The sequence below is a fragment of the Ricinus communis genome, chromosome 10 (genome assembly GCF_019578655.1).
Source record: "Ricinus communis isolate WT05 ecotype wild-type chromosome 10, ASM1957865v1, whole genome shotgun sequence".
Classification (NCBI taxonomy): Eukaryota; Viridiplantae; Streptophyta; class Magnoliopsida; order Malpighiales; family Euphorbiaceae; genus Ricinus; species Ricinus communis.
In genome coordinates this window covers 23,498,555-23,525,173 of record NC_063265.1, presented here as the reverse complement: position 1 = coordinate 23,525,173, position 26,619 = coordinate 23,498,555, and the positions used below count along the sequence as shown (strand labels likewise).

Sequence of the window (26,619 nt, the reverse complement as noted above, 5' to 3'; positions counted from 1 at the left end):
AAATAAATTATACAAATCACACCACTCAGCTTTAGCAGATTTTTCTAGATCATTGATACCAATTCACAAGTCTTTTTAGTAATAGTACAAATAGCTTGATAATTTGGATCCTATTCAGTTGTGTAGTTCCCATGATGGTGATGTACTGCTTTAGATGAACCTTTGAATCATCAGTTTTGTTGAACTTGTTCATCTCAGGCATCCTGAACTTTGCAGGTAGCTTGTCCTTACCAGTCAACACTAACTCCTCAAAATCGTAGGACGAGTCCAAATCTTTGATTTCCAGTATGCCTTATATCTTGTCAAGCCTAGCAGTTAAGCCACTTACAGCTTCATTAGTGGCAAGGGTTATTTCCTTTTTCACTTGGTCCAACACATATTTGTCAAAATCCTAGAAATTATAAGGTACTCCTCTTCTAGCAAGGTCTTCGGCATTAGCATTGGCGGCCGTGATCGATTACAAGCGGTTCAACGTGAAAGGGATTAGCTAGTGTAATTAAAGTAGCAAGTGGAGCTTGATCCAAAGCCATCCTAGCCAAAAGTTGTTGGAGTTCCTCCCATATGACACCCTTTAGAACGTCAATAACGACATTCTTAAGGATCTCAACATCCTGCTCATTAACTCTTTCATTGGCCATTTCAGATGTAGCTTTGGTCTCGCTTCTGAAAGCTTGATGTCTTGGCTTTTTAAGGAGCTCTAATACGGTTTGAATTTTTGTTAAGATCGGTATCCTCTCCAACCTTCCACTATCTTATCTCCTCCAACCCAAAGGAGTGTCTATATGGCTCTAACAATGTTTATATGATGCATGTGCCATGCACAAGGATAGAAGAAAAAAAAGGGTTAGCATACACATTAATATACAAAGCATCCTTCTAACCTTATTGCCCCAACACACGGTGCATGGTGAGTCTTTCCTCATTAGGATTTTGGGCCTGGGCTTCCTACCAATAGGGGATAGTAGGCCTGACATGCATGCCATAAACTCTCAAAAGCATATTTAAAATAAACAAGGCAATTTTTTCAGTATAAGTATAAAGCTTATAAATTTTGGACCTAGGGCCTGATTCTACATATCTTTGGGCCAAGGGTTTCAAATATGTGGGCTTGGGTACAAATAAGAAGAAACACCTTAAATAGCAAGCAATAGCGTTCCTAAAGGAGATTGCTATTGTCATTACCATGAGCTAAGTCTAAGACGAGGATAAAAGACTCCCACAAGTAAAAAGTCTCTTTCCTTGGCTCGTCTCCCTACTTAAGGGTCCATGCGATGAGGAAAATTCACTCGTTACATGTGAGTGATGGTTAGCCACTGCTGCAATTCTAGGGTTCGAGTGGAACTACAGAACCACTAACTGACGCCATCGGGGCTATAGAGACCAAAATGCACAATGTGTGAAGGTGTAGTGATGCAAGAACCACCCGTTAAATAATAAAATTAAAGACAAACATACACTAGAATTAGCTTCTCTTATCCCCACTAGAGTCGCCACTGTGGGCGGCAGTTTTAGTCGCTCACCCAAGTGTCTTTAGTGATATATTCAAATCACCTTGTAAATTTAACAATAACTAGATGACTATGAAAGATAGAAACCATATTTTAATATGAAAGTGAAGAGCAAAAGAAAATAGAGGAAGTGCACAAGTGATTTATACTGGTTCAATACAGGGACCTATATTCAGTTCTTAAGGATCACATCTTAAGCTTTTTTCTACTATATGACTCTATTCAAATGGCTAGAATCAAGCCTTATAAAGCATATGAAAATATACACCTAACACAAATTGGTTATCCCACTCTTTTGTTGATTTTCATAATTTACAGGCTTCTAACTACTTCTCACAAGCTTTAATAGGTGTAAGTGAACCTCTCACAAACTTTCAATTATGCGGCTATGTCACCCCTAATAGACTTTAATAGGTATTTGACGACCTTTCACAAACTTCTAACTAGGCGGTTGTGACACTTAACTCAACCACAAGTTTTTCTTTTAGGCGCTTAAAACCTTTACAAGATTTTTATTTTAAAAAGCAAAGATAAAATACAAATTCCTACATAGATCAACAATAAACACAAAAGGAGTTTGAATGGAAATAATTAAACATTATCACAAGAAGGTTTAAATAAAAATCAGATATTGGAAAAATTCTCTTGAAAAGTATGAGCGATAGAGCAATTCTTTCTTTTAATTCAAAATCAATTTTTGGAGAGATTGAATAAAAATTCTAAAGAGTAAAAAATGAAGAATAAATACTTGATGCATAACCTCTTTGAATTTCCTGGTAGATTTAGAGTTGTAAACTCTTCTTTCCTTAAAATCTAATTTAGGAGAGACTTTGAAAAATCAAAAGACTAGAAATGATATATGAAATTTAATAAATGAACTCTTTGAATTTTATGATAGATTTAGTGTTAAAGCACCACTCTCCATAGTTCTAAACATGATGAAGAAGTATTTATAAGAGATAAGACTAATTGTTTAAGAGAATAATAAGGAATATCAGTTTGAAATTTTCCAACAGCTATATTGTCATATCTCTATAAAGTCCTTCATGACTTCTTAAAAGGTGTCTACCAATTTATTCTTGTCAAGTAGAAAGCGTAGTTGTGTATCGACATTTGTAGAAAGTTGCAACTGTGTCTCCTAGACCGTCATTGTCTGTAAAAAGCTGTAGATGTCTCTACAAAAGACTGTCGTGAGATGACTGTGCAGAGTTACTTTTTTTTTTTTTCAAAAAAACTAGTCGTTGTACCCATGTGAAAATATGTAAGTATGAGAAAAGGGTATCATATAACATAAAATAATTAGATATCTAATAAGTATCGAGTAGATGTCTGATGAAACACAGATTTTTCAAACGACAATGAATTTTAAGAAATAAAATCCACTTTTGAGAAATACAAAGTATAATATTTTACGTTGTGCACTAAAGTTAAAATTTAAGATATTACGGTGTTCATGAAGATGATTTTAAAGTCAAGAGATATTGCGGTATATGAGAGCGGCGGTTTCGCAACCAAGTGTCTTTAGCGACTACAATATTATAAGGCTTTTCAACCTAATTAGAAATGCTCTAACTAATCACTAAGATTAGTATGGAGATAGGAGTCGCCACCCAAGTAATCATTGGGACACTTTTACTAATAAGTAGGGTTTCCCATATTCCATAAGGAAGCTTACGCCATAGAGTCCAGAGATGGATCCGAAAGCCAACTTTCTTATTGTGTATATTAGTCTTTAAATTTATTGTTTAACAAAATATTTCCTATAAATACAAGCATTTTATACACAGGTATGCAGAAACAACACACAATACACCTAAGTCTAGCCTATTTTATTCAAGCCTGGCCGATGTTTAAGTTTGTTTAATCTAGCTTACTAACTAAAAATGTGTGAGGCCCACTTATGCTAACCCAATTACATATTATGCTCTTTGGATTCTAGCCTTTAAGCCTATTGGACTACTTGTTATAAGAAGGCTCATTTATTATGATCTCAACCCTAACTAAGTTCAAACTCTAACTAAATATGCCAAAGCCCACTAGTCTAATTAGATTTTAGGGTTTAAGGCCAGTTAAGGTAGATTAGCCTATTAGACTATCAAATTCATGTTGGATCAGTTTTTAGCCCTAAGTCTATGTGGCCCATTTTTATTAATAGGTCACTTAATCATGTATTGAGTTAACATTCAATAAATAAAAATAAAGAAAATAGAGCAGAAAGAAAATTCCTAACTATTACAACCCGCTTACAACTACGATCGCAAAACCGGAAAGACCTGAAACTATACAGAGGCCGAAAATATATCGAAATACGCCAGAAATACAAAAAAAATGTGTTAGCTTGATCAGTCGACCGGCTATGCATGAAGAGTCATCGGCTCAAGAGTCTGAAGGCAAATTCCCGTCGGTTTTTCTTTGTTCACAAGTACAATCTCACACTCCAAAGCCGATTTTCACATGCAGAAGTATTAAAATTAATTAAAATGAGATAAAACATATAAAAACAACAAAATAAAAGTTACAAAAGCTAAAAAATCCCAAGTCACTAGAACCCTAAAATCTTAAAAACTAACAAAAAAATATCAAAATAAAAAGATCAATGTTCTATTTAGGCTTAATTACTAAATCGTATTAACAAATATATCTAAATATTAACCTATAATATGTTTTTAATCAAATATAAAACTTTAATTGGCAAAAGAATCAAATCTAAAAAACCTAGTTCTTAATTATCCTATTCAAATCGCTATTGTTATGCATAGTAATAAAAACATTTAATCTAGTCATATTTACTAAGGATTAAAATCCTAGTCATTTCTAAGAACAAATAATACAAAAAATAAGAAGGAATGGAAGAACCAATTTTCATAATTGATGTAGATGTATGGTGGAAGGAACCCTCAGGTTATCACCATGGATGTTAGATCTGCGAGTTTGAGGCTATGAGAAGACAACCTTTCAACACACCATGAAATCTATAAACATGAATTAAGTTATTAATATTGAAAAACATCATTCTTGGCTTAAGACCTTCTTCAAAGTTCAAATAATTGTTGCATTTGATTTCATAATTAAATCAGCATCATCATGATTCATAGAGTCATTTAAATATTTACTAAAATTAATTTCTATTACATTTTTTTTTTCAGAATCGGCATCCTCTGCGTCTTCCTCTACATAACTAATACTTGCGTCTTCTCCTTCTTCATTATTCATTGCATCTAGGTTACCATGGCTTCCATCACCACCTTCCATCAAACTGTCGTTTTTAATAAAGTCAAATATCTCCTCCATTAATTGATCTTTGTGTTGGTTATTATACATATCATCCATTGAATATGTATTTTTTGTTGTTAAGGTAATTGGAAGAGAAACTCACTTTAGGTTATAAAATTTGGTTTTGTTTGGAAACATGAAAGACTAAATAAACTTTCAATTTATTCTAGTTTTAAAACATATTACAAATTAAATTGAATTAACAATCAAGCTATTGAAATTAAATTTGATTTAGTTTTTAATATTTTTTTATTAAACTGAGATTAATTATTGAGAGATTCTTATAATTGGATATTAAAGTGAAAAAAAGAGGAAATTTTGGTAAGATTTTAGACGGTAAGATGTTCGTGTTATGTGGCGATAATACACACATCTATACTAGCGCCTAAAACCTTTTAAGGGTATTTTGGTGATTTAACTGTACATTTTGCCTATTGATCTGGATCAAACTGATCCGTTTAGCAACACCCAGATAATGCTATTCGTCTCAAGTAGAGACACAATAAATATATCTCAAATCAAAATAAAAATATTTTATTTAATTTGATAATAACTCATTTATTACCCAGAATTTTAATAAAAAAAGGCTTTAAATTAATTACATTAATTACTATTGATATTTCTAATGAAAACTTTATGATTTTCTCACCAAATCTTAGTTATTTTTTATGCAGATTTATATAAATTTATATATTATGCCACTATTGTGATGCATTTATTCTATCTCTATAGCATTTTCCAAAAATTAAATTACTAGTCCTTGCAATGTTTACATGCCTATATATCAAGAGTGCATTCCAATAAATTAAATTACTGGTCCTTGCAATGTTTACATACCTATTTATCAAGAGTGCATTCCAATGTATGTGACTATCTTTCCTCCTTTTCTTTTTCCTTGTGTTCTTTAATATTTATAAGGCTATTTAATGTACCCATGACATTAATATACACATTAATGCTTATTTCCATTTAATGTATTGACTTCACCTCCTATCATTTTATAAATTTTTCACCAGATTAAAGATAAAGGAACAATGCAAATTTGACTCAAACTCAGCTTTTTATTTTTAATTAGTTCAAGCTTATTTAAAAAGTGTAACCATGTGATCTAATTTTTTTCAAAAAGTTCAAGCTCATTTTAAACTTTTTTAAAAAATAGTTTAAATAGAAAATTAATTTTTTAATTTTATATTCAGTAAAGTACTTCTATATAGTTTTATAGAAAGTCCTTATTGTTATTATTTTGAACTTATTATTTTTTATGGCATATTCCTCTATTAATTTCAATATTGATAAAATCTTATTTTATTTTTATTTATTCTCATTTATATAATTTCTTAATTGGAGATATAATTTTTTTTTTCAGTACATTATTTCTATCTAATTTTGTAGAAGGCTTTTATTATTATTATTTGGAGCTTATTAATTTTTTATAATTTTTTCTTCTATTAGTTTTGATATTAATAAAATTTATTGTACTTTTATTTATTCTCATTTACATGATTTTTTAATTAATTCAAACTTATTTAAAAAGTATAACAAGATAAGCTTTTTAAGATTTTTTTTAATTACAGATTTAATGTTGTTATTTTATTTTCAGTAAAGTACTTGTTTCTATCATTATTATTTTGAGTTTATTGTTTTTATGGTTTTATCCTCTATTAGTTTCAATATTAATAAAATTTATTTTACTTTTATATATTTTCATTTATGTAAAAAAAAGTTAAAAAAATTAATATTTCAAATGGTTTAAACTTAATTGGAATTTAGCTCACCTTTTATTTTGTTCAACCTCATTCAAAATATCTCAAACTCAAGCTAATCTGAATCACTAATATAACTTTTCATTGAGATGCTCTCAACAATCATATGTTTATGTCGGTTCGGCTCCTTTGCCCTCCTAAATTGAGATGTCAAAATCTTAATTTAAGTTTTAATTTGCATCAACCCACAATTTTAGGGAAAATATGATATGAAAAAGTAGTTACTTGCATATCTGCGACAAATGAACCAATCAATTAAAAATGATGAATTTGTTACAATAGATGATTAGGCAAATAAAAAAAATATGCCTAAGATGACTGCAACACAGATCAGTAGAACCCAAAATACAAAATGAAAGGTGCATTCTTCTTCACCATGGCAAACACACACATGCATATCACTCACACTACGAAAAACCTGATTATACTCGCATTAGTTAGGGGGTCAGTTGCATTTAGCTCTATACTTGATCATCTGGTCCCGTAAGTATGACCTGTCATTGCACCATCTTGTATGTTACAACAATGTTATAAAGTGGATATGCTAAGATAACAGAAAGCTAAAGACACTCAGCTTGCATTTTTTGTAATGGAACTTGCACATTGAAACCATGCATGCTTAAATGCAATTTGACGTGGATCAAAATAGTAACTTTCTTGCTTTTCTCTTTATGTAAATTTCCCAGCTGTCCCTCAAATTCTCTCTAGTAGCACTCATTCTATCTCCATATTTACACCATTGCCTCTAAATCTATAACTCTTTCTCTCCGTCTTTTTGTGTTTTTAGTTTAATGAGCTTGTCAATTTAATGTGTAGTAAGAAGTGTTTAAATGTCGCAAAGAATTATTAACTCTAGTGTGTGACGGGTTCACAAAAGTTCAGCATGCTTCCGAAGTTTTACATTACTAGTTACATTGCATATCCTTATGCAGGAGAGAAAAAGAACCATTAATGGCTTCAAAATTTTGTTGCCTATTTTCTGAATTTTTGGAAGCATAAAACCAGAGCTGAGATGTAGAACATTATAGCAATGAAACTAAAAACCTTTAAAAATTCATAATCTCCTTGTGATAAAATTCTTTTAAGGGTGCAGGGAAAGAGGCAATAGTGATGATGCTAAAGAAAATGCAGATCTGTAAGAATTATGGATGAAGATACTCACATTGCAGTCATAAGCATATTTCCTGGCAAGCATTATGGCTGCATTCCTTTCTCGTTCTGATTCAAATGTCAGAACATATGAGAGGCCCTTCCTTGGTTGCCAAAACAATGCCTTTGCTGCGGCATTGCCATTAGTTCGTACTCCACATAACTAGAGGTCAGGAAAATGCACATATAAGGAACACATACTTAGGAAGTTGCATTACTATAACAGATTTAACACATTAAATTCAAGCTCAAAGCAAGTACATTATCCACTTTCTTCTTTTCTCTGTTCAATTAGGATGTCTGCTAAACTAAACAACAAGCTATCCCAGTCCCACCAAAACCCCCTAGAACCCTGGAATTGTTATTTGGGACTTTTAAGTTGGATGAATGAGTTCAAATCACCGACTCCCTTGAGTCCTGTTAAGTAAAGTTGAAATAGAGGAATTGGAGAAAGAAAGGGATAAAGAACAGAGCCTACTTCAAGGAATGCATACTTGGGAAGTGCATTAGTGCAACAGACTTGACACTTTCTTCTCCCCTCTGTTCAATTAGGAGGCCCACTATACTAAACAATAAGCTCTCCCAATCCCATAAAATGGTCCCCTAAAACCCCTTCTTCTTTTTTTCTACTTGGACCTTCAAGTTGGATGGACGAGTTCAAATCACTGACTTCCTCCACTCCTGTTAAATAAAGTTGAAACAGAAGATATGAAGAAAGCATGGGAGAAGAACGGAGCCTTCTACAAGGCTCGCAGGAAAAGGTTTCTCCAGTCAGGGACTGAAACAGACAGGCCAAGTTCAGGTGACAATCGACAAACTCACAGATATTTTCAATTTTCAGCACACCCATTAGCTTGTTCAACTTCATTTTACATAAACATAACTAGAGCAGAATGGCTACCTGCATCGGTGTGGAATAAATTTCTCTGGCCTTTGTAATCCATCCTCTACAAAGCTTTATTCTCATTTTTCCCACATTCAATGCATGAACAGAATGTGATGGATGATCTTGTCCATTCATCTGGGAAATTACTACCTGTGTAGTGTAATACCAAACATCACAATAAGTAACAATAAGTGAAATGCAATTTTTCATGAAACAACAAATTGTATAGTCAACTATTGATTTATTATTCCATCCTGATTTATTTTCTTCTCTCTTGATACTGACTAGCATCTTCATGATATTTATGAGCACAAAAATAATATCAGCTCCAAACTATTGGTCAACAAGTTTCAGCAATTCATGACAAAAATAACAAAATGTTATTTCCTATTTTTTAATAAGTTGAAGGCATATAGAAACTGCAAAATCTCTGGAAATGCCAACTTCAATGGATCTATAGTACAGTGACTGTGCAAGCCAAACTGCATCAGTTGTGAAGTAGGACATTCTACTGACACTTGGCTGCTAATTGCCTTGCAAGTTCAAACTGAACATAGTTCTAGAGGCCACTCATTTCCTTTGAAGTTCAAGGTATAAATTCCCATCCAGGCACAGCTTTTAATCTTTTATTACTACCTTCTAGTAGCTTAAATCTGATCCAAGATGGTTGATCAAAAGGCTAACATCCATAATGCAGAAGTCATACTGAACATCTCAAGATGGTAATTTATAGTCGCACAGTTTTACATGAACCTAAACTTACCTCAGGCCATAAACAATATATAAAAAACTAAGATATGGAAGAGATCAGGTCAGAAAGATCAATGGTCAATGATTAGACAACTTTCATAATATTCAATTACCAAACCAAGTATGACCAAAATTGTTTCTAACATTTGTAAGATCTTGTCTATCATGAGCCAATCTACCTCAGGCTTAATATACTAACAAACTTACAATTCACTCATATCTTTTATTTTTTTACCTGTTTTGCCAAGTCGACTGCTAAGTAAATAGCTTCCTGCCTTTTTTTTTAACTAAACACCATCAGAAATGCAAGTCATGACAAGGTTTTCAAGATCAAACTCAAGAATACATTTCAGTCACATTGGGGGAAGAAGTTAGTGTACTGTTAGAGAACATAAAAAGCATATAGCTGAAAATCGACGATTCCTTGAACTAATTTTCAACAGCTCGCAAAGTGGAGTGAGTTATCTTCTCTGGAGCCTCCATCTCAACATGGGCATGGACCTGAAAGGTTTCTAAGACTCCTAACAGAAGATTATGTACGCCAGGACGTGCATAGAATAATCCTTTCATGCTTAAGAAGGGTTCAGAAAATCAGATCCTCAGTGACAATAGCTAGTTGATTGCTCTTGGAATCATAATTGGATTGTGAGACACAAACCATCGCAACAGGTCTCCAAGTGCCTGTGCTAGTGGCAGTGGCAATATGCTGAAAAGCTGTCGGAGAAGGCGGCATGATACTGATACATGAGTGTTGTTAAAACAAGGTACCCAGAATGGCAGCAATATGCAGAAAAATGGCAGTATGGGAGAAGCAGTGTTGTTTAATGCTGTCAGGGGTGGAGGTGGTGATGGTGTTATCATCTCAAAGATAGAATTGGTAATGATGTCAGCATCAGGCTACTGAAAGGCTACCTTTCAATATGCCAACCTTTAAGCATGTTAGAAAGAAGCTTTCAGCATCAACTTAGGCGATGAAATTGCCTCCCATTCAAATTTTCTGAAAAGATTCAAGCATTCAGAAAAGACTAGGAAAAGAGGAGAAAAGAAGTAGGAAGAGAAAAAAGAATAGAAGTTATAGCAGCATTCCAAATTTAGATGGGCAAAAATCCAGTGGTCTAGCTATTGACAACCCTCCTATCCCCGACCACAAGTTAGTCTTGATATGGTAGCATTCTACGTTTCAGCCATATGGATCTCTTATTCCAAAATAAACATTGAACCAGTGAGTATCATCATTCACAACACTGCTACATATCAATTAAAAGAAAAATTTTAAAAAGAATTCCACTGAGCATTAACAGATAACAAACATAATTTGTTATTATTGACAATCTTGAGTTTACTCATCTATCTATCATGTGTGTTAATTAACAGGAACAGATGAGGATACATACATTGAATTCAGAGCTAGATTTTCGGAGAAGCGTCTCTACATAGCTTCCCAATCCTGCGGCTGTTGAAAGCAATATTATAAGCATTCTTCTCATGCTCTCTATGTATTCACAGAAAATAGCAAGCACAAAAGTAATGGCGGTGCCTAAATATTGCAAGCTTAACCTCACTATAAGGAAAAATGGTAATTCAAGGAGAATAAGTTAATGGACAACCAAAACTCAATTTGGATCTTTTTAGAAATCATATTTCATGATGAACCACCAACCAGTTTCAATGGGAGCAGTAGTGGTCACCGAGGCCCTTTGGCCATTTGAAATGATGTCTGCTTGCAGTACTCGTCCAACATCAAAGGGTTCAGGAGCATAAGTGGATGTGTTGGCACCTGTCGAAGCACATCAGATAGAGCAAGATGTAGGTGACAGTTCAGTTTTAGCTTTTCTGGAATCCCAGTGAGGTGAAAATTGCAAGAAACTCATAATATAATGATAAATATTACTTAATTAGAGAAACTGCAGCTCATATTTAATTTGTCTATCTTAAAGTATTCAGCATGTATGTTTTGAAGGATCAGACCTGGAGATGCCAAATTAATTGTATCCACAAGTAAAGCCCATAAAAGTACTTCCTAAAATTACACTTGTTATTGATCTCCAAATGTTTTTAAATAGATACATGTCCATCTTTTCTCTTCTTTGCATGTATGTGGGCATGTGTATTGAGAGAGGAGGGACAGGCTGTTACATTATTACAAAAATTTCCTAGCAAGTTACTGAAAGGAAAAAATGCTGACTTAGATTAGGGCAATGAATTTCACATAAAGTTAGAACAAACCATGGACATCATCATGGGATTAAATGCATGCCACTTTCAAATGAAATTATAGGACTAATGCATTCGTGGGAATAAGTGTACATGCCACTTCAAATGAAAAGGACTCAATATTTTATCATCCATTGGCCTTAGACTTGGTAAGTTGTTTTCCGAACTTAATTTACAAATGAATACAGAAGCTCTAGTTTCCCAGATTTTACCAATAAATGTATTAGGAAATCTCAAATCAAACATCAACATCTAGCTGACACCTTTTCTGTTACGCATGAATGTATTTAAAGCCTAAACACTTCAACTAAAATAAGCTCTAGGTTTTATCAGTCAAATTTCTGTTACATTATATGAATATGTGAATTCATCTAGATACATAAGTATTTATATTATCAGTGCTCTACAGAAAACCAGTTCTGACAACTTAATGCTTGAAAAATAGTGCCTCAAGTTTCCATGTGATGAGCTTCACAACAGCATAAAACATGTAACAAAAAAAACTTTTAAGATACATGCAAGGCCTATATATTTTGACACAAAGAGTGCGTCAATGATTGGAATAAATCGGATGATTACGGTTTTCTGTTATCAACAAAACCATCAAGGACTGCCTCAGCCAGTATGCTAGCCTAAAGCTAAATCTGGACAGTATGCAGGCTAGGTGCATACTATCACCTAGCATACAATGAGCTTCACAACAGCATGAAACATGTAACAAAAAACAATTAAAAGGTACATGGAAGGCCTATATATTTTGACACAAAGAAGTGCGTCAATAATTGGAATGAATAGGATGATTTCGGAGTTTTGTTATCAAAAAAACCATCAAGGACTGCCTCAGCCAGTATGCTATCCTAAAGTTAAATCTGGATAGTATGCATGCTAGGTGGATTTTGGAAGAGGCAACAGCCTCCATACTTAAGTAGATGCTGAGAAAGCACTCTGCTTCAGGAGGGCATGCTCAACATAAAAAGCAAAAACACAAAACCATCAGAACTGTTTTAAACGCTTAGCAAGTTATCATTTCTTATGAAATGAGCCAAGATTTGTTTGCTTTGAATGTTTGAGCACATAACTACATGTAAAAACCTCTGATTGAGAGAATACCCAAAATAGCTTCTTTTTGACTCCCATCACATGAAACACGATACCACTGAATTGAGCACTTTGAAAGTGGAGGAGAACTATCTGATCGAGGCTGGACTTGCATACATGAACCTAGAGTAGCAAAACCATCTAGGATATATGGAGAGGATTTATTTTGCTCAGCTCTCTTGCTCATTGCCAGCTGGAAGGATAAAGGCATCAAAAGTGCAAGCAACTTGTCAACAATCTGGCATTTCAATTGCAATATAATGGTTGATTGACTAACCAAACACATTAAGTGTTAGGAAATATCAAAAGGTGAGAATCTGGAAAAGTACAAAGCAAAAAAAAGTACAAAGCAAAAACAAATGGAAGAACAAAGTGCCTGCTTCTGCAATAAGAATGTTCTCTAAACTTTTTGGAAGGCTTGCCTGATCAATAGCCAAGCATTAATTCCAGTATCATGCTTAAGACAGATTACAGTTTATAAACATCAAATATCCATTGATTTCATTGTAACATAACAAAGAAATATCTAAACTGCTTAATGAATTATTTGGCACAGCTATACTGCCATGCAATTCAGCTTAAATGCAAAACTGACATGAGTTCTTTATCTAAAATCTTATTCACGTATAAGAGAGGAAAAAAATGCTAATGATATTTCTGTCTCAGTCCATCCAATTTAATGTGATTCTGAAGGAAATTAACTTATCTACAAAAACTATGTTCTAAACTGTAAAAAGAAGATTATATGAAGCCACTTTTTGTTTTAATTTATACCCAAGTCAGCTTTCTAAATACACAATACCAGAAAGCCAAGGTCCAACTGTTATTATAGTTTATCGATTTTCTGCAAGTATTTCATCATCTTCTGCCCTCCACTGACTTGAATGTGTTCAAGATCCAAAGTTATCATTTTGTATCCAGCAAAGTCCAGATTTCATGCTGGACTTGGTTTATCAGTGTCACATACTAGAATATATTGTCAAAGAAACATTTATTACTGCATAAAACAGAAGGGCAAAAACGAGGGAGTATAAGAAGAAAGAGAGTTGAAGAAATTTAGAAGTATTCCAAAATAAAGTAAAAAGAAAGGCAAAGTAATATTGCAGCACAAAATTAGCTTCATGCTAGACTTCTTAAGTAAAATTGTTGAAAGATAACGTATACCAAGCCTATCAAGTTGGCGAAGTAGTCTATAAAGTTGTGTGCTTAAAGCAATAAACCTGAATAAAAATGAGAAACAGAAGTACACAAAATGCTTACATTACCTCATTTTGAAGTTTAACTGAAAAAATAGATTTCTCCCGAATCTGAGCTCTTAGTGCACGAAGTTCATGCTCCATGTCCATCACCTACAAACATGCAAGTTTCTTATGATTAAAGAAACCGGCAAATAAGGGAAACACAATTTTATCATTTCATTATGACTAATACTCTAAAGTCTGCACTATGACTTGTTTAGCATAATAAGATGAAGCATCCCCTACCCAACTGCCCAAAGAAAATGGAAATAATAAATGAAGGATGAAACCAAATAAAATAAAGAATAAGAAAAAGCAAATGCAGGAACATAATAGAGAAGCAGCAAGTCACAAGCATAAAAACTACCTGGAATAGCAAGTTTGTCGGAGAATAGAAGCAATTATTAAAAAGTTTTTCAAAACTTATTGAAGTTTCGAAAGAGAGATTATTCAAAATCTTTTAAGAAAAAATCAATTCAAAAGATTTCTTTTTCTTTCACATTTGTCCCGCCTTTTACACAAAAAAGAGTAAGCAAGGTTGTGGATTCAAATCAATCCAATGAAACTACAAGTCAGTATGGATGCCATCGTTTCTGTTCATTGAGATTACAATTCAGATTGACAGATAGCCTATCTGCAATAACAAATCCTGGAAGGAAATGTTCATGTACCTTGCTTGGTTGATGTAACAATTTAATTCTTCTAGCTTCTTGAACTTCCTCAACTAGTCCATCCACATCCTGTGATACCATCAAGTTCATCAAGATATAACCTTATTAGATATTTGAAATGCATCAAATATTCCTGTGAGAATTACAGGCATGGTAAAACTTGAAAACTGAGTATTACACTGTTAAGGAAGGCATATCACAATAAAATATAAAAAGACAAAGAGAAACACATTAATGCTTCAGCACTAAAGAACTAACATACTCTGCCAAGTAAACAACAAAAGCATTTCGACTGCTTTTTGGGTATGACGTCATCATGTGCAGCTTCAATGCAATTCTTTCATGTTGTGGATGTTACTAGTATTAGCACAAAGAAAGTCTATGTAATTAAGTTTAGAGAATTTTAACTTTGCCAATGAAGAACCAATCTAACCAAAAATCACAAAAAAAAAAACTATATTTACAGAAAAACACTGTTTGACAAATCTAAAAGTTTCACCTCTATAGATAAGAATCATTAACATCGAATTTCAGAATCAAATATGAAAAAATTAAAAAAAAAAAAAAGAACTTTCTGAAAGTAATCTAATTACTGTCTCAGTTAAGTAGCATTTTAAGTAAATTACCAAATTTTGATTTACAGTAATAATGATAATAAATTACGTTTCCCTCCTAGTTCATCTAGTTACTGTCTCAGTTAAGTAGTTCCTTAAGTAATTTACCAAAGTTTTGACTTACTGTAAAACTGATGATAAGTTACATTTCCCTCCTAGTTCACTTTAGTTAATGAATGGATACTCTTATCCAAACCATATTAATTGGGCATTATGATGAATCATGTAAATCAATTAACACAATAGGAGCCCTATTTACTCTTAGCAATAAGATGAGAAGAATAAAAACATCTCCAAAACAATATAATGGCAATTGAAGTATGATAAAACGTAGTAAGGACAAGAACCCACAGGAGTCTGATTTTTCGAATTCTGAGCATTCTTTTCTTCTTCATCTAGGGCCTCCCCAAACCTTTGCACAACTGCCCTGGCACTTTCAATTTCAGCACAAGCAAAAGATTTCTCTTGATTGACCAACTTCTTAGCATCTTCAGAAGCCTGTAGATTAAAAATAAAACTACTAAGTTTTGCTAAGGAAATTAGATTCAAAGGGCAAGTTCACAGGTCCCTTTCCATGGGTGCAGATAAATTAGCATGTGGCCAAACAGAAAAGGATAATTAGGAAAGCAATTGCATAAAGCATTATTCGGTGGTTACAAAAAGCACCAATCATTTAGGAAAAATATGACTTATTTTGTATGCTGTTAGTATATTTTACCAAAAGATAAGCATATTACAATAGGAGAATTACATGGCATACAAAGTAATACCAAAAACCTATCATGAAAGATACATGTTTTTGTAAATGTGAGAGATGAAACTAAGATTTTAGAGGAACTACATAAATCATGTAATAGTGAATAAGAATTTGATTGAATATTCCAATTTGGAATCTCTTCTTTCTGTCTGATAAAGAAAATTTGCTGCATAATCAACTGACCTGTTTAAGAAAGTTAGCCAGCTTTTTCACTTCAAATTTTTCCTGAATTAGTTCTCCTTCTTTCTGAGTTAATTTAACTGCTAGCGCCTCCACCTGCATAAAATATAGTTGGCAACAATTATCATATTGCAACTAAGAAAAATAAATAATATGCACTCAGAAGAACTTTTTCCTTCAGTAGAATATGTGCTGCTTTTTGCTTACATGACTGCATATGATGTATGTGCATATGTTAACCAAATGGAGATGATTATTAGCAAGAAGCAAAAAACAAAACTTAAGTGTTTAATACATAATGAACTTATCAACCACGTCTTGCCAATCATCCCATACAAACAACTTTTATTTGTCATTGAAACTAGAAATCCTATTCATGATCTATCAAGTAAACAAAGAAAGGAGGCAATCTCCTATGCATGATGCGCAAAGGACGCAAATCAATTCAACAAAAACTGGTATCAATAGACTTCCCAAATACAAAGCCTAGACTCTACAGAAATAGGGATTGGAATGGATAGGACAAATGTCTCCTTCAGTCTAGAGACTAGAAGCAATGGACATCCTTGCAGTATCTGATTCCTTCACATCATAACACGATGGGGCTGCCCATAAATACATGAAACTTCAGAGATATCAAAATAGTGATGCAGCAAGCAAATGTTTATCCAGCATATCCAGCAACTTTTTCCGATTTTTCTGTAACCCAAAAAGCTGCAGGATAGATCTTATAATGAGAAGAAACACATTTCAGAACTTAAATTTATAAGGACTCTTGGTTTAGGGCTAGATTACTTCAGTCAGATATCATGTCCTGCAATCCAGTGTTAGATAGTCCAAAAACCCAATTTACCAAACCAGCGACTCCTTACTCCTGACACAACTACCTAAATTATACATTGTGAAAGCCATTCATCTTACTAGAGTCTTTGCATACAGAATAACATGAACAATGAGGACATATTCTAGATGAGCAGCCAAGTAATATCTTTAGCATGCCTTCTTGCGAGAAAGTTACTGCCTTTGTAGTATGCATATGGACAGGTCCATCTCTCATATCGTGTTAAAATATAATTAACAATATTGGCATGTCCAAGCTCCAAAGTGTATACCTTTTGGTAAGTAAGTCTCTGAACCAATCAACCTAAGAGCTCAAATTTGAAGGTCAAATCTAAAGAGAAGCTTTATATCTCTAACAGTAAGCACATTAATAGAAGTTATTTAGGATTAGCACAAGTCACAAGAAAAGAAGTAACCAAGATGAGCCTTATATATATGATGCTCAGACTATTCATTATAGAAGATGCAACCGTGTCGAAGCGACAAGATAAGGGTATCAGTATGGGATCCTTCTCGAAGCCTTCATTTAAAAAATAGCAAGATGCCTTCATATCTTTTAAGTCGTTTATTTTAGTAGTTTTGATCTTCCAAATTTGTAGTTTGGAATACCAATCTAGAGAAGTACAAATGAAATATTACAACATCGTAAGGTGCTGCTTTTCGCAAATCCCAGCATACCCCTGGACCACCACCCCATAGCATGTTGCCGCCAGAAGCAGAACCCCGCCCTTCTCACGGAACCGTACGTGGACGTTACCGCTCATACAGCTCCCAGCCAGCAAGCAGTTAGCCTTCCTCTACAAGGAATGGAAGTGTGGATGAATCGACATCAAATAGAGGAATTCAACAAAGGAAGCGCGGGCCTCTTCGATAGATTTTTGTTTTTTGTTCAGCTAGCTTAGAATTGTTTAATATATAAAACATTGCACTTTCTTATATATAAGAAATAGCTACATATTCGTATCCAAATTTTGGATCATTTTTAGCCTTGTCCCAAAAGCCCTCTGCTGGGCCGATACTGATATTAAAAGCTAGAGGAGCAAATGGGATTAGATACCCCAGTAGTCCTAGCCGTAAAGGATGGATAGTGGGCGTTGTGCATATGGACCCATGCAATATTGTAGCTAACGCGTTAAGTATCCTACCCGGGGAGTACGTTTGATAGCCGCAATTTCTCTCAATTTGTAATCCAATACACAAATCAATTGGTTCCATTAGGCTAGCGATATGCTGTGTATTATCAATGATTTCTATAAAAGGAGGGCGGGAGGGTAAAAAGTCCTATTCCTCGATATGTATCTAATAGCGGATACCCACATCCGAGGCCAACCAACATAGCCTTACATACAGAATTTGACATTCTCCACAGAATAATTATACTGTTTTATTAAGCAAGAAGATAATCATTAAAGTTCCAACTACTTGTCATAAGTGTGAAATCTGAATGAGGAAAAGATAACAGATAAAAGAAATAGGTGGAAACAAAGAAACACTAACCATGGAGATAGCTTGCTCTACATCCTCCTTGTTTCGCCCAGCCATTCGTCCTCTTAAAGATTCCAAAGCATCTCTAAGCTTCTTTAAAAGAACATGTCCTTCCAAAGAAGCCACCTCTCTGAGCTTTGCCTGAATCCCATGAAAGACAAGTAGCTTTCATTTAGTTTTCCATTGTCATGAGCAGATCATGCACTTAAGACTAAGGAAATAATATAACAGACAAACTAAATAAGAGAGAAGAGAAAAATGGCTTTTGGAGGACAGGATGTAGACATGAATGGGAAAGTGAGAATTGTCATAGTGAGATTGGCACTGAAGCAGAATGGTAGAGAGAAAACCATTTTGAGCATTAGAATGACATGTTTGTGTAAGCAAACTGAAGAAAAATCATTACATCTAAAGAAAGAAAAACGAAAAAGTTTTTAGAACCTCCTCAGTCATCTTAGCAGCAGCAGCCAAGTTCTTGTCAAATTTACTAGCAAGGTCACGAACCGAGAGGCGCTTGTGCTGATCTGCCAGCTGCATGGTTTCCTGTTCAACAACCTCCTTTAAGGACGGTCCTTTATTTTCCTCTTTTGGCTCTTCCAGAATCTGATTATCAGGTCCCAATTTATATTTTGGAAACTCATTAGAAGCAAAGCTCACATCAGCTGAAACTGGAAGAATAATTTCTGTCCGCATAGCCTCTTGCATTTCAGGACTTATTTTTGTCATCGATCCAAATTGATTCACTCTTCACCACAAGCAAACAAAAAGACAAACTCAAACTTCAAACTACAAGAAATGTAAATGTGAAATCTAAACCACACATTGAAATGTTACATCCAATCATTCAACAATTTTAGCCACAACAGATGAAAAATATCAAGGACAATAGAACAATTAAGCATGTTACTGTGCAACATATTCAAAAAAAGGTAGCATAAGATTGTTATAGCAAACTCTTGATCTAGACAAAAACAGATAATAAAGAAAGAAAACCTCAACATTCTTACTGAATTCTGGGGGAAATAATCATAGCAAGAATAATAATGCTGATATAAGCCTTAAACAAAGTAATAAACAAGTCAGAATCCTTAAACTCGGCCGGTCAAATAGTTTTTTCAAAGAATTCGTTTACAAGTAAAGTGCAGAAATTATGTTATTTACTTATATATTCCTGCAACAAATTCAAAAAATTTGAACTACATTCCCAAGACCAGTAACCCATTTTACTCAAATCTCTCATCACAAACAGTTCTTAATCAAACTACACGTACAATCTTCCAAAAGCCCACTTGTCACCATGACAATCTAAGGCAAAAAAAATTGAAAAGGCAAACCTTCATAAGTAAACAAAAATGGTAAAAGACCAGCTGAAGAATAAAGAAATGCAACTGAAAAGAGAAGAGAAAACACTTACATATTACAACACAATGTATAACAAAATCAGGCAAAAATAAATATGCTAGCACTTTGAATGAAGAAAGATTCTCTCTCTCTCTCTCGCAGCAGGTTGACAATAGAAGATTATAGAGAAGAAAGAGAGAGAGAATGTGATCGAGAACAAGAAGCAGAAGAAGAAGAATCTAACAAATGGTTTTAGAGGGTTTTGCTTTATTAGGAGAGAGACACAGAGAGAGGAAAAAAAAGTAAGAGCTTTTGCCTTTTGCTGGTACCAAACTTCTTTCTTTCTTTCTTTTATTTTCTTTTCTTTCCCTGTGATGGATTTTTTCTTTTCTTTTGGGTGTCTCTTCCCTTGTAAACTTAACAACAACAATTACAACAACTCCTTGAGGGGTTGTTATCTTATTATATTATGTGAGCTTTCTTCTCCTTCCTCATTGTTTTCTCTTTTTTTTTGGGTTTGGTTTCCTACTAAAGACCATCATTGTAATTTCTGTTAAAAGTGTCTTCTGGTCAAATAGTGAAAAGGGAAAGCCTGCAAAACTCTCTGCTCTTTCTCTCTCCATGCGCTGGTCCCACTTGTTCGTCTTGCTGTTGGTCCCACCTGAGACCTTTGGGTTCTTTCTTCCACTCAAGTGAGAGATGGGGAGAAAAAACGTTTGGCAGTTGGGTCTGCTCAAAGCCAAATAAGTACTGTCTTCTTTATGGGGAGTATTTAATTTTCTTCTTTTGGCTTTATAGGTTTATATATAGCCTTTTACTTAGAGAGTTTATTTAAAAACATATAATAATAGAAAAAATTTACTTGTAAAGATATCACTTTCATTCAATTAAAATTTTCTTTTTTTACTAAAAGAAAAGGTTATAATTTATTAGGAACAAATTAAGGTTCTCGTACAAAGTGTTTTCCATTAAAGCAATTATAAAGAAAACCAATTGTATATAGCAATTATAACATTTTATATTTAATTTTCTGTCTAAAACTCTAAATCAAGGTTAATCAAGTAAAAATAATAATTACATGAAAAATATCAAAAATATACTAATTATTAGTGTAGCTATTAAATTTTATAATCGTATTTAATAATAATTATAAAATAAAAAGTAATACTTTATATATTAATACTTAATTGTATTTAAAAAATTAAAAAAAATAGTTATTAGCAAATAAATTATTAAAATTAGTAATAATAATAATAAATTTAATATTTTTAGTTTCGCCCTTAACCCTTTTAATTCGGAATGAAAGTTAATAAAAAGAAAATAATCGTTTATCTATATATTGCACAACCATTATTATTATTTAAATTAGAAATAATAATACAATTATAAATATTATCTTAATGAAATTTTTAAAATTTATAATTATTTATAATGTTCTAAAAATATATTTAAGTATTTTTTTGAAAAGTTATTTTAAGATTTTATTAATGTAATAATATAAAAATTATTTCAGAAATATTGATTAATTAATTTTTATATTATATAAATTAATACTATAAATATAACTGATATTATTATTTTTTAGAATTAAAAATTATTATATAATTAGAAAACTAACTTTCTAATTAATATAATATTAAAAATATAATTTAATATATTAAAATTAAAATTATCTCTTATTTATAAAATTAACTTATTATTTATTATAATATTAAAATTTATAATTAAATTTTATCTTTTAGTATTATAATTATTTTTAATTAAAAATATAATTTAATTTAATAAATTAATAGAAAAATTATAAACTTACACATAAATTTAAATTTTATATGTAACTTATTCAAATAGTGATACATATCAAAAAATTTAAAATTTCAGAATTTATATATACATTAATGACTACTTGTATACTGTATAGTTATTAAAAATTTTATATTTATAAAATATAATATTAAATTAAATTTATAAACAAAATTTAACAGAATTTTTATTTTTATAATTTTATAATATTTTAAAATAATAAACTAAATATTTTGAAATATCTTTCTTAATATCTTTAACATTTTAAAAGATTTAATTGATTTCAAAAAAATTTTACCTGTGTGATATAAATATATTCATTAATTAATTTTTAGTATTTATATAAATTAATATTAGAAACAAAATTAGTATTACTATTTTTCAGGATTAAAGATGATTATATATTTAAAAAACTAATCTATTATTTAATAGATATTATTTAGAAATATATTTTTAGAATTAAAATTATTATTTAATTAGAAAATTAATTATTAGATGATATAATATCAAAAATATAATTAAAATATTATTTTAAAGGATTATATTATTTATTAATTAATAAATTAATAAATAAATAATAAAATTAAAATAATCATTGTTTATTCTCATTGTAGATTGTTAGAAACTAAATAATGGTAAGTAATATGAGATATTTATTTTTTTAATATAAGCTTTCATTAATTTTAGTAAATGATTAATATTGATAAATGATAAATACGAAAATTAACTCTGCTACAGCACTATAACCAGAACATTCAGATATTAACTATTTTTATATTAAAATTCCTGATGATTAACGTTATTAATATTTATAATAAAACATAAATATAACAATAATATTTCTAAAAAATATCAAATTAACTGTCAAAGTGTCCCTAAAATACTACAAAACAAATTTATTCTAAAAATAATTTTATTATAAACTTTTTTAGTTTATCGAATAATTAAAAAATAATTTATTAATTAATAATAATATTAAAAATATAATTTAAAAAAATTTTATAATTAGACTCGTTATCTAATTAGAAAACTAATTTGTAAGTTAATATAACATATAAAATATAATCAAAATATATCTTTAAGAATTAGAATTATTATATAATGAGAAATATAATGTATTAGTTAATAAATTTAGAAAATAATAAAATTATATATAAACTTCAAAATTTAATCACACATATCAAAAATATATATATATATATGAAGAGAGAGGTTAGAGAAAGCTAATTAATAGTTAGTCTTTATAGTCCATTTGGATCGAAATTTTAAAAAATGTGATTTACGGGTGTAGAGGTAATAATTAAGAATTAAGTGTAACTATTAAGTTATTAATTTTATTTAGCGACATCTATTTAATAAAGCTTAATAATTAATGAATTAGTAGTTAAATATAAATATTTTAAATGTAAAACAAAAATAATATATTAACAAACTAAAATGGTTAAAATTACTAGTAATAAAATAAAATTATAAAATTTATTTATTTTAATTTTAACTCTTTTTAACTTAAGAAGCAAAACCACGATAATAGCTTCTAAAATGGTGATTTCCATTTTAAAGAGCATAATTTCTATAATAAAAAGTATTTTAAAAAATATTTAAATATAAAGAGTAAAATATTTTATTTAAGTCAAATAGACTCCTTATATTTTATTCTTAATCTTACTTTTATTTCTATAAGAATTAAAAGTTTTAATCTCTCTTTCTATTTTCTTTTTAATTTTTATCAATAGAAAAATAAGAATTATAAATATCAATTAAATTAAATGCATAAAAACTTGTAGTGCATGTATTAAATATATAGTAGAGAGTGGAGTTTAGCTCTCCATATGTAGAGAGACAAATCGCCTTTCTACTTTATATTTAAAAAATAAAAAATATATTAGAGTATCATTTTATGATATACCTCTTTAAAATAAATAGTTTGATATATATTAAGAGTGCATTGGAGATGCTATAAAGATATTAAATATTAATCATGTTAAGAGTTAACTTATTAATATAATCACATACCAAATTAGAGTAAAAGAGAATAAATATTAATCCTTTAATTATACTAAAATATCTCCATAGTTATATTTTGGAATAATCTTTATTTAATCATAAAGAATTTTAGTTCTATCTTGGACTAGTTATAAATAAGAATAAAGTATATATTATAATACGTAATATTTATTTTAAGTCTCGTCATAAGATAATTTATTTCCACATAGTAATAATTGTATTTATTTTCACATAGTAATAATTGTAGATTTTTAGAAAAAATGCCATGTTGTAATAAAAGTTTCAAATGAAATAAAATATAAATATAAAATTTGGCACGATAATTTATTTTCTATGATTGTTAACACATTTTAAACTTTTAAAATAGATATTGCATATTTCTAATAGTACATATAAAGTAATCTCTAAAATTTTAGCTGACTACTTATTTGATGTTACTTGCAATTCAATTTTAGTAAGGGAAGGAATTTCTCTTATTGGATTTGACTGCTTCAGAGGGTATTAACTTGTCAAACAAGAATTGTTTCAATGGTAATTTTTCATTGAAGATTTTAATTTAAAAAGCCTTTATTCTATGCATTGGCTTTTTATTCAAATTGTTTTCTCTACCTTTGACTTTTGCTCTATTTTTTGTAATTTCATTTCGGTCTTTTTAATCAATTAGAGTGCTCATATTAATCTGTGGGAGCTGTCGAGGTTACTTCTCTTGGTCTTGTGGGGTTTGTTATGGAGACCTCTTCTCCCCCATTTTATTTTGTAATGTTAAAGACTATCTTAGTCGTTATATCTCTAAAGTTGTTAATGAGGGTTGAATTACTCTTATTTCTTTCGGTAATGGGAAGTGTTTTTCCAGCTTTTGTATTCTGACAATATTCTTTTAATTGTTAAAGCTAGGAATTGAAATTTTATGGAGATTAATAAGCTTGTTTATGATTATTGTCAATTTTCGAGTGAGGTTGTGAATTGGTAGAAGTTAGATATCTATTTGAGTCCTTCTATTACTTCTCATCGGGGTAATAATTTTTTTGAGCTTTAGGAATAAAGTGCGAGGCTATCCCTTTTCTCTTATTTTGGAGTTTCCTTAATTATTTATGCTCCTAATAGGAAATAGTTGCTACCAAATTATAGAAAAAATTATCTCGAAGCTTGCTAAATGGAAAGGTTATCTTCCTTCTATAGTAGAAAGGTTGGAATTAGTTAAATTTGTCATCACTTGAGCTGTAGTACATTTATTTTTTTTATATATAAATGGTCTAAAATTCTTCTATATTACCTTCAACAAAAGATTAGAAACTTCCTTTGGATTAGTACGATGGCTCATAAAAATTTCATTATTGTCTCTTAGAATTGATGTTGTTTGCCTATTGAGAAATGAGGCCTTGGATTAAAAGATTTTTTATTTTTAATGCTTCACTCCTTAAGAACCTCTCGTGGAAGCTAATTTGGTCTCATTCGATAGTCTTTAGCACTTTACATGCTCACTATTTATTTGTTCTAGCTATATTTCATTAGTGTGGCAATCTATAAAACTGAGCTTTCTTGCTCTCCAATGTAAGGTTCGTTGAATCATCGGAGCTCATAGTTAGCTCAACTTTTAGAAAGAAAAATAGATTAACCCACCACTAGCATTTCAATTGATGTTTTCTTGTGATAGGTGTGCTCTACTTTTATACTTGGACACTTAGTTCTATTATGTCCTTCTTTTGTACACAATCCACTGCTTCTTGCCTTTCTTAGTAAACTTTCCAAATTTGCTGGTTGTATTAGGCTTATTTGATCCTTGAATTCTCTTCTTTCTAGGCCTGCCTAGTATCTTAATCAATGGAGGAGGTTCAATTCCCTACTATTCATCACATCTCATGAACCTTTTACCAGGGACTGGTAATAATAGGAACTGATACGAGGCTAGATAGGTTGATTAATAATAAAAATGGCTGATATATGAAAAAGGATCAAGCTTGGAATGATATAAAGCACAAATGGCATGTTGGCATAGGATTCCTATAAGATCCCATGCCCTACAGGTGTACAAATTTCTATCTAAAAAGACTGTGTGCTTATTATTACCTTCCCCAATCTCATAACCATCCTGACCATTGAACACTACTCTGCAACCTGAAGCATTTTCTTTATTATCCTGGAACAAAGCCATACAAGTTGGACTCCAGTCATTAATCCACCTGTCAACCTTTTTTATTTTCTTTAATTTGATTCATTGTTTGTAGTCATATTTCCTATAACATACTAACTATAGGTTTATGTCTTGCCTCTAGTATCCAAGAGTTAAAACATTCAGAGATGTTATTATCCACCATATATGACTTGGATCTGCTAGAGAAATAGGCCCTTTTAGAATATTTGGTTGAAAATATGTTGAGTTATCAACATAGAAATCTATTTCTCCCACCCAATTGTATTTGCTAATGTAATTCAAAACTCTCTTAATTCCCTCATTATCTTCAACTAAATACAATCCATCTTCTATTTCTTTTCTAGGTTTAAGTACAAAAATACGTTCCACATTTGCAACCCGAGCACATTCCTATATCTATCCTTAATATATCCATAATAAAGGAAGTTGGAATCAAAATCATATAGTATATCAATATCACCATCTAGATAATCAATTTTTAGATGTAATTGCTATCTACCGCCATAATTAAATCTCAGATTCACAACACCATCCATTCTGTATAAAATAAAATTAAAAATCATTTTAAAATCATTTTCTTATGACAACAAGCAGACGTAGTGTATAGAACTAAATATAGCTCAAGTAATAAAGCTTTCGCAAGAGCTAACTCAGTTTACACCACATGAGGACCACTATTTCGAAGGGGACAACTCAACATATAATAATAAAAAGCAATTACATTTCAAAACAAAATAAAACAATGAGACCCATATGTTTGGCTTTATCATACTTGGTAACTCCAACTTGCAAACACAGTATATACCTAAACACAGCCCTAACTCACTTCCTTACTACATGGTTGAGTGGTAATTTCAGTATGTGTTAGGGTTAGAGTAAATGAGCTTCAATCGATC

At 31.3% G+C, this 26,619-nt stretch overlaps 1 protein-coding gene across 3 annotated transcripts; it reads right to left on the bottom strand.

Moving 5' to 3' along the window:
* Positions 1–6,778: 6,778 nt before the first annotated feature.
* Positions 6,779–20,422, bottom strand: LOC8269250 (stomatal closure-related actin-binding protein 2). 3 transcript variants are annotated; one of them, XM_015718111.3, is made up of 13 exons: positions 20,084–20,410; positions 18,868–19,171; positions 18,439–18,567; positions 16,105–16,197; positions 15,516–15,662; positions 14,551–14,619; positions 13,907–13,990; positions 12,654–12,834; positions 10,990–11,106; positions 10,724–10,782; positions 8,595–8,729; positions 7,707–7,856; positions 6,779–7,038 (listed from the first exon to the last, which is right to left on the bottom strand). In XM_015718111.3, exons 2-13 carry the CDS (start codon positions 19,150–19,152, stop codon positions 7,006–7,008), a joined length of 1,482 nt encoding a protein of 493 aa, XP_015573597.2. In that variant the 5' UTR covers positions 19,153–19,171; positions 20,084–20,410; the 3' UTR covers positions 6,779–7,005. The 3 variants fall into 3 exon arrangements, with proteins under 3 accessions (XP_015573597.2, XP_015573596.2, XP_048225856.1); XM_015718110.3 differs by having other exon boundaries at positions 19,841–20,409; XM_048369899.1 differs by lacking the exons at positions 6,779–7,038; positions 7,707–7,856 and adding an exon at positions 7,986–8,374 and having other exon boundaries at positions 19,841–20,422.
* Between the last annotated feature and the right edge of the window lie 6,197 nt (positions 20,423–26,619).

Bases quoted from the DNA above. Each gene is read 5' to 3' on its own strand.
- LOC8269250 (XM_015718111.3), bottom strand. From the start codon at position 19,152: ATGACAAAAATAAGTCCTGAAATGCAAGAGGCTATGCGGACAGAAATT. The intron at 18,568-18,867 runs GTTCTAAAAACT...CATGGGATTCAG, and splicing joins CTGCTAAGATGACTGAGGAG to GCAAAGCTCAGAGAGGTGGC. The intron at 7,857-8,594 runs GTAGCCATTCTG...CCTGACCTCTAG, and splicing joins TTTATTCCACACCGATGCAG to TTATGTGGAGTACGAACTAA.